General features: G+C 34.3%; 1 protein-coding gene across 1 annotated transcript; it reads left to right on the forward strand.

Annotated features, from left to right (window-relative positions):
- The first annotated feature begins 8,058 nt into the window (after nucleotides 1–8,058).
- LOC130471694 (uncharacterized) lies at nucleotides 8,059–9,472 on the forward strand. Its single transcript, XM_056841959.1, has 2 exons — nucleotides 8,059–8,741; nucleotides 8,962–9,472. The coding sequence occupies exons 1-2, from the start codon at nucleotides 8,059–8,061 to the stop codon at nucleotides 9,470–9,472; spliced, it is 1,194 nt and encodes a 397-aa protein (XP_056697937.1).
- The last annotated feature ends 416 nt before the right edge of the window (nucleotides 9,473–9,888 follow it).

Genomic DNA, 9,888 nt, shown 5'->3' on the forward strand with positions numbered 1-9,888 from the left:
GTATCGAGAGAAGTAAAAGTCTCTTCAGCAAGCATCATTTGCAGACCCTTAGTTAATCCACTCTCAAATCTCTGAGCCCTAAGCTCTTCCATTGCCACCAATTCCGGTGCAAACGTAGAAAGCTCTATGAATCTAGAATAGTACTAAGTTATAGACATCTCATCCATCTTCAATTCTATGAATTCCTGAGGTTTCTTCTTCTTCAGATACGGCGGATAAAACTTATTTCTCAATGCAACCTTAAACGATTCCCACCCGAATCCAGGTGTAGCTCTCAAAGCATTTTCACATCTTTGCCACCATAGGTCAGCTTCTCCCCTATGGTAATATACATCACTATTCATCCTAAGGTTTTCCGGACAGTTCACAGCAACTATTAGCTTATCAAATTCCCTTAACAAATTCTCAAGTACGCTTGGGTCAATCTCCCCTTGGTACAGAGGAGGCTTACTCTGAGCCACCTTTTTAAAAATTTCCCTAGCTGGATCAGGCACTGGGTTGTTTCTATTTTGCGCTAAGTTTTGCACTACTTCAGCTAATTGCCTAACCACATCCGCAATCCCTTGGTTAGCCATGTCCCTTCTCCTGAATAAAATAAAAGATAAACTTCAAAGACTGGATTGGACACGACCTTACTAAAGTATTGCACCAACAAAACAAGTCAAAACAATAGCACAAATGGTCACAAATACTCGGACCCTAATGGGAAAGTGGCGCCTACTTTGGGCCAGTTCCCGCTTCGTTTGCATCAAAAAAAATTAAGTGGTAGGGAATTCAACCACGCTACATGTAAAATTTCATTGAAGAAATAACATTAAATCCCTTTGCGATAATCACTAAACTTAAATACAAAACTTAGAATTAAGGGTAACAAAGAGAATCTAAAGCTTTTATTACTTCAATGATAGAATACCACATCCTTTGGATAGTACTTTATTCGCTAAACCATAAAATGAATTACTAAAACCATAAATAGTAGCTTTGCTACTTTATTATTCAACCAAAAATAAGTACTAGCTATTACAATTGAAAACTTGTAGCTATTCTTCTAGCCAACCTCCCCTACAGATTTGAGGAAAACGATCTTAATCTTCAAGATCATCCATGTGTTCTTCAGGATCAGAATCATACTCCATATCTTCATCATTTTGTTGTAGCACACTATTCACTTCATCATTGGCTTCAGGCTCATCCTCAGTATCACTAGAAATCTCAATAGTGGGTTCAGGAATTATAGGGTTAGGATTCTCAATTTCAACTACATCGTCATCACTACCCTAATCCACGACTTCATCACTATCCTCATTCATAGGATTCTCCACCTCACTATATTCCTCCATGTGATTGATATTTTCTACCATATTACCATCCTCAAAATATGCTTAGCAAGCTCTAAAATAGTGGTCATGACCTCCATGTCATACCTCCATCTACCATCAGGAGTACAATACTTAAAGTAATTAGGAGTACCATTGTCGGAATGCATATCATGGAATCGATTCTTAAGTTCAATGTATGGGTTCTTATGAGGCAAGCAATGAATAACCATCTCAGATATAACATCCTTATTTCCTTAGTTGAGGCAAATTCTGGACCGTAGCAAAATAATTGCAAGCGAACACAATCTTCTTCACATAATTGTGTGGAGTCTCACAGTGTAACTTCTCTAGGTGTCCTAGGTTAGAGAACTTTAAAAGAAACATCTAAAATCCTGAAAATACACAACTTAAGAGTCTTACTAACGCGTTCTCAAACAAAATAATTCAATTCCCCCCAAAATAATTAAGCTTTAACACATTCAATGCACAAATACATGCTTAATCATTGATTATGATGCAATTAATCACATCAAGAAAAATAAAACATGATCGAACTTTAAATACAAGATCACATAATCAATACTTAATCACATAACACTTAATTAGATGCATACTTAAATTAAATGCCCTTCTTAATCTACCATTTCTCACTTAGAAATAAATTATAATTTTCGAAATTAATTTAATAAATAACTTCATATTTAAACGAAATTATTAAAATAAAAATCAAAAATTAAAATAAATAATCGAATAATTTAATTAATTAATTCGAAAAAAAAAGAAATTCCGAAAAATAATTAAATAAACAATTAAATAAATAAATAATTAATTTCGGAATAAATAAAAATAATTCGGAAAATTCGAATTATACGAAATTTCCAACCAAATTTTAAAATTAAAATAAAGAAATTCGGAATTTACTCAATTTCAAATAACTTAAAATAAATGGTATTTGACTTTTCAAAAATATTGAGTACTCAAAAATAACATTTTAACTTTAGGAAAATAAAATTTTAAACATCCTAAAGTTCCGCAAAAACCTACCCAAATAGTATAAATTACTATTAAGTAGTTTCTAAATCGTAGTTTAAGGAATTACCACCTTGCACTATTATTTAATCCAAAATATCTCTTAAACTAGAGCTCTGAAAATACCACTTTGTAGTATTACTTACTACAAAAAAGGATTGAACTAAGCTCTAGTATACCACTTTGTAACACCCTAATAATTCATTGCTTTTTATAAAACATTTTCCAAATTAAAACAAAGGAATTACCAAGATATTATTGCCACTGTGATAACGGCTAAGGCTATTTACCACAATTACGCAGCGGCACTTAACTAACTTTCAAATATAATAAATAGTTAATGTCCATCGTACAACTCGGAACCATTAAGGCCCAAACCAAAACATTTGATAGTTTTAAAAATACATTAACTAAAGTTTAAGTAAATACTGTAGTCATGGCTAGAAAATAAATAAAGAGTTTATAAATGCGGAAGAGAAAAAAATCTCTCAAACTCAATCCCATGATAACTTCTCCCGCAAGTTATCTCTACGAAACTGTTATTTAAAATCTAATCTCCAACAACGCAAATGCAATGATGGATCATCATAGGGTCATTAAGGAAAAGGCCAAGACAAGAAGCACGAAGTCAGTGAAAGCTGAGTACGAACAAGCTAGAATGAAATCCTAGTCTAACATGCTTCACTCAACAATATATAATCCACATGCAAAAGCCATTTAATAACAAGTAATCATGGAGACAAGACTCGACACTTGACACGACTCTTGACTCACAGATTAATAAGAATTAGGTTCGAACGGGTAAAAGAAAATATCCATAAAAGGAAAAGAAAAGTTGTTGGAAGCCAACCACACACCACAATAATAAATATCGGACCATACCGATTGTCGGACCATACCTACGGAATTCTCGCGCTTAAAATAAAGAATGAGACAACGTCGTGTATCATTCAAGGAGTACAAGTTTTCCGGCAAGACTACCCCATTGTTCATACTCAAGGTATATACGTTTCAAGAGTTTTGAAGCTCATTCGAGTTGCACTTTATGTTGATTAATATTTTATGCACAAGGTGAACTCAAGACACAACAACAAGATATAAAATCCAAGCAACCAAACAATGACACTTCATTTTAATCCTTTAGGACATGTGATCAAACATAGGACTCAAGTTATATTACTCTCATTGTTCCTTCTCAATATACTATTAAGATCACCCGACATTGTCAGTTAACAAGCGGGGTGTGCACAAGGCACGAATAGTCCTTAGTTCAATTCACATAGACTTCCCAAACATATTCTACTCGCCGGTAGAATACATACTGCATTGCGGCACAACTACTTGGCTTAAAGGATGGTAGACATCCCGTACAATAGCATAAACATAATCCTTGCATGTGAAACACTCATACATTCATATAAACTTGAACAACATGCTTGACATAATTCAGCGATTATAAATTATCACAACATGACTGTTCACATAGGTTTCAAAATTCAACAATAGACCATAACATGCTTGTTCACCACATCAAACATGAATTCAATAATATTCAAATCACATGATTCACAAATAATAATTGTCACATAATCCTCATGTAAACGGTGGTCACCCTAGGCATGTACGTACCTCGAGTACCTAAGTACGGGGGCCACTTTGCGAATCACAGTCAAGGCTAGAAATCACCTCCTATAATTTAAATAATAAAATTTTGTTATTATCCATGCTTATTAAATTTTCAGCAAGTTTTAATAGTTTTAAAACCTTTGTTTTAATTAGAAATTAGTTGCTCATAATTCAAAAATAGTCTCAATTGAATGGTTAAAGTCCTAGTACGAAAATATTAATATTTCACCTTTAAAATCATTAAAATAAACACTTTAAAGCCTTGAATTAAATCTGAAAATTACATTTGATTTCCCTAATTTAAATCACCATTAAGTTATGTAAATCAATCTCTTATTAAATTGGGATAAAAACCCTAGTATTAAATAATCATAAAAATCACTTTAGGACATCAAAAATCCACACCTTATTAATTTACTAAATCTGAAAATAATAGTTCCTTTAATAAAAATCATCCTTATGAATTCAAACACGCAAAACATCACAACATGATGTTCATAACATTTCCCAGCAGTTTAATTAATCAAAATCAATAATTATAATATAATTTTAAAATACGAAATTGAAATAGAATAGGCAAGGAAGAGGAGAATTATACCAATCCAGCCTATATCACGGTACAATCATGAATTCGTTGTAATTGGGCGAAAAGGGCTACAATATACGGAGTATACGGAACACAACAACACACACGGTGTGCGTGTGTTGCGCGGGTAGCGACAAGCAAGCAGGCAAGGGCGGGGTGCTCCACAGGCACGAAAGGAAGAGAGAGTATGACGAGTGTGCGGGTGAGGGCACCACAAGAGAAGCAGCAGTGACGCAACAACACAACACCAACATGCAACAACAAGCTTGCGTGCTAGGCGAGAGGTGCGACGAGGACGAGAGAAAAAGAGAGGGTGTGTGAGGGGTGTTGTGTGCACGAGCAATGGCAGCACAAGGCAGCAAGGCACGAGGGACGTGCGAGAGTGCTTGAGGCACGATGCGGCAAGGCAAGGCACAACGAGGAACTGCTCGGTTGTGCGCGGGTGAGGGGAGACGGGCACAAGGGAGACCGAAAGAGAGGAGAGCAAAAGAGGAGAGAGAAAATTAATGAAATTTGTGAGGGGATCATCAATGCAAAGGGCTATATTTATTGGTTCCTAGTCCTAATGGGCTTAGGTTTTAAGGATTTGCACGGGGCTTTCAGAATTGGGTTTGGGTTAGAATTAAAAGTTTTAAGGCTTTGTTGGGTTCACCAACTAAATGGAATTGGGCTCAGAATTTATTTAAAACACGACCCAATAAATTCTCGAATAAAATAAAATAATTAATTCATTTAATTTATTTAAGAAATTTGTATTCAATAAATAAATAATAATTATATTATTTAAAATAAAAGTACATTTAAATAATTATTAAATGTAATTAAATTCGTAAAATTATATAAATACTTTATAAATACATTAAAATATATTTATAAATTCAGAAAAATACGAGGTATTACAAGATTAATTATGTCATTCTATATACTCTAACTCATAATTTCTCACCCAAATCGCCAGAAAATATTTAAGCAACATCAATAGACAAATCCATCCTCAATTCCAAGCTAATTCATCCACTATTTCAAGCAAATTCATCCACAATTTCTAACTCATTATTTTATTTTCCAAGTATATTATAATTAAATATATATTAATTTTAATTTCCTATATAGGTAGTATAAAATTATTTTTTCTAATTTAAATTATAAATATTTTTTGAAATAAAAAATTACCTTATTCAATTTGTAAATTAAGATATTAAAATTTTCCCCCCTTTTCCATAACATGTAAAATATGATATATATATATATATATATATATATATATATATATATATATATATATATATAAGTTAAACATCTTACTTTCCAATTTAAAATATGACACGTAGGCGTGTCATGTCACCATTGCGACACGTCATTAAGGTCGCAAGTTTCGACCTTTATCATTTTGCTTTGCGAAATTCGCCCATTTAAGTGAATTATTGTAACTTAGAGTATAATTTATCACTAGGTTGTTTTAATTTTGTTTTTGTTTTTAATTACTTAAAATCTACTTAAAAAATTTATGACGTCATATTTCGTTCAATTTGGCCAGAATGTTGACTTATGTAACAATAATCAATCATGACAAGGTATTATATACTTTGGCTTTTGCATACTCATAATCCAAATTTTCTGTTCCTCTCAAAAACTAAAGTATCTATACTTAATATTGTAGATAAACTAAAATATAGTAATCCTTCCTTTTGTTGTGGAGTAGATCCAGTAGGTACTAGTAGTGGATTGGTTGTTTTTGGGTGGAGTTCTTTTGCCATCACTTGTGTAGTTAGTTCCCCTAACTTTGTACTGTGCGAAATTGAAGAATCTAGTATAAATTTCTACTATGTCTTGTTTTTTTTATGGTGCTCCTATTCTTGAAGATAGACCTTTAATTTGGAGCCAGATTTTAGATTTACTTAGTTTATATCCAAAGTATCTTATGCTTGGAGACTTCAATCAAATAGAGACTTTGAGTGATAAAATGGTAGGTTCAAATTTCATTTGTGGATGGGACGATTTTGTTAGTTGGAGGTTTAATAGTCAGCTTCTTGATGTTCCTTTTTCTAGACCAAGATTTACGTGGACAAATAAGAGGCAAGGGTCAAGTTTAATTTTGGAAAGATTAGATCGAGGTTATATGTCAAATGAATGGTTCATGACCTTCCCCGATAGTAAACTAGTCAACCAACCTTTCGTAGCCTCGGATCATGCAACCATTATATTCTCCAATGATTCTAACAATTTGAGGAAGACCAGACCATATAAACTTGAAAATTGGTGTCTTCAATTTGCTGAAGTTTGTGACTTAATTAATAACATGTGGAGGATGCCCTTCCAGGGATCCCCTATGTTTGTTTTATCAAGGCGATTAGTGTCAATAAGGCTGAAGCTGAAGCGCTGGTGTCTACTTAATAAGAAATTATGGGGGGTTGATCGGAGGGAGGTGAATGACAATCTTTTAATGGATCTTCAGTGACCAATTTGGGAGAGGCTCGGATTTACATTGAGAAATTTGATCTTGCTTTCTCTCAAGCTTTGCTAAAGATACAGTTTTGGAAACAATGTTTAAAGGAACGTTGGATAAAGGACGGTGATATGCCAACAACTATATTGTAAACTAAGGTTAAAAGAAGACAAAAGAAGAACGAGATTCTTAAAATGAAAAACCAAGAAGGTGACTGGGTAGAGGGACAAGGCTAAGTTAAGGCTCTTCTGGTGGATTCATTGAAAAACATATTTCATATAGATAAGGAAATTCTACACAATGCAGACATCGACATGGTCATTCGAGAACTAGATGTTCCTCAAATCTCACAAGCAAAATCTATGATGCTGGAAAAACCATTTACGAATGAAGATATAATGACAACAATGTTTACAATGGATAATTCTAAGTCCCCCGGTCCAGATGGGTTTACAGCGGCATTTTTCAAACTTCATTGGAGATCAATATGTGATGCAGTAAAGAGTTTCTTTACCTTTGGTTATCTTCTGAAAGACTGGACTCACTCTATATTGGTAATAATTCCTAAAAAGAATTTCCTGAAGAAGTGGGCCATTTGAGACCGATCAGCCTTTGCAATACAATTTACAAGTGCGCTTCGAAACGTATGGTTATGAGGATGAAGTCCATCCTTCCAGCTATAATATCTCCGTCACAACATGCTTTTATTTAGGGAACATTCATGACAGATAATATTCTAGTTAGTCATGAAATTATTGATAAGATTAATCATCACCGTAAAGGTACATGGTACCTTGCTACTGTGGATAGATATGAGCAAAGCCTATGATAGGGTCCACTTGGTTTTCATTCTGAAAGTTTTAAGAGCGTATGGCTTTCCTTGCCATTAGATCCATCTGATTCATCAGTGCATATCAACGGTCTCTTACAAAGTGCTCATTAACGGGGATACGTCGGATCAGTTTAAACCAAATTGCGGATTACGTCAGGGAGACCCTTTGTCTCCTTTCTTGTTCTTGTTCTATATGGATATTTTATTTTGAATGCTACAAATGGGGAACGATATTAACCAATTTCAAGGAATCAAAATTACAAGAGGTCGTCCCCAGGTGTCTCACCTTTTCTTTGCTAATGATGCCCTTTTATTTTTTAAAGCTACAGAGGAAAGTTGTAGACAGGTAAACAATATCATTGGTAGGTTTTGTGCAATTTCGGGTCAAGATCTAAACCTTCAGAAATCCCACTTCAAAGTTAGCCCCAACACTCCTCTTGAGATGAGACAAAGGTTTAAACATATTTTACAAATGGAATTAGTCTCGGCTTTATCGACCCATTTGGGAGTACCAATTGATCTGACAGGGCCAAAGCATTCAAATTTTCAGTTCATTGTGGATAAGATTGCTATAAAGATTAACTCATGGAGCTATATTCCACTCGCTCAATCTCAGAAGATCATTCTTATAAATTCAGTCCTCATTGCTATGGCCTCTCATGTTCTCTCTTGTATGGAGGTACCTGCATTGATTGTTTCTAAGATTGATGCTATGGTAGCCAAGTTCTTTTGGGCTAATAAAGGGAACAAAGGAATGCATTGGGTTAACAAAGGCACGATCTATCTTCCTAAAGGTTTGGGAGGATTGGGTATAAGGGGAATGGGTTCCTTGAAGAAGGCTCTTTTAATGAAACAAGCTTCACGTTTGTTCAACAATCCACAACATGCTGGCGGGAATTTGTGGTAGAAAATTTCCAATACCTTTGCTAACAGGCTTACAGACTACAATAAAAGGGAAAGGTTTTTATTGTGGCATGCGAGGCCTTTGTCGGGCTAGTAACTTACTCCTTAAAAGATGTGACTGGAAAATTGGGAATGGCCAACGCATTGTGGCGGGAACGGAAAGATGGTAGGCAGGAACAATCCCAGTTTTTAAATTAGAAAATTCTCTTCAAAATGCCAGGACTTGGAAGGTTATCCATTTTATCTTACGATCAGGTTTAGGTTGGGATCATGCTAAGATTAAAGATAGTTTTGAATTTGAAGACTCTCGTCGAATTGTTGCAATGGAACTTCCACTATCAACTGAAGATGATTTTATTTACTGGAGATATCATAAGTCTGGTAAGTTTACTGTTAAATCTGCCTATGCAATGCTGATTTCAGAGGATTTGACTTTGAGCTACAATACACCCCCGTCTGATTTCTATAAGAATCTTTGGTCCCTTAAGATTCCTCCAAAATGGAAACTTTTCATATGGAAACTTCTCCACAATGGAATTGCGACAAAGGTTAGGCTTCATTTAAGGGGTATCCAGATGGAGGTTGTCTGTGATTTCTGTGCGAATGGAGAAGAAGATATTCAACACATTTTTCGATTTGAAACAATCGTGCAACAAGTTTGGAGGGATGAATTGCTTGCAATCCATTCAGAAATCAATGAAACCACTTCCTTTAAGTCAAGTGAAAAATAATTTCTCTCTCATCCTTCTCCTTCTTCCACCTCATCTTCCACTAACTTGACATACCACTTACTTAAATCCCTCCTTTTTCTTCTACAATCTTGACTCAAGGTATACTCCACTATAAATTCACCTTCAAACACAATTATTAATTTTAACAAACAAATAAATATGAAATTAAATTAACATATGTGGCATTGTAAAAAACTTATCCTGAAAATTGTACACACGTGGCATTGTAAAAAACCTATCATGAAAATTTTCTAAAAAAAAAAAGAAGATGCGTGGCAGAACATGAGCCCAAAAAAAAAATGCATTGCATGCATGCATACAGAACAAAATGATTTTAGCCAATATTAGCCTAAAATAATATTCCGTATGCAAACAGGTAACAACTATTGAAGGAAATAATGCCCTTGGTCCAAGTA

Source organism: Spinacia oleracea, chromosome 4 (assembly GCF_020520425.1).
Source record: "Spinacia oleracea cultivar Varoflay chromosome 4, BTI_SOV_V1, whole genome shotgun sequence".
NCBI lineage: Eukaryota > Viridiplantae > Streptophyta > Magnoliopsida > Caryophyllales > Amaranthaceae > Spinacia > Spinacia oleracea.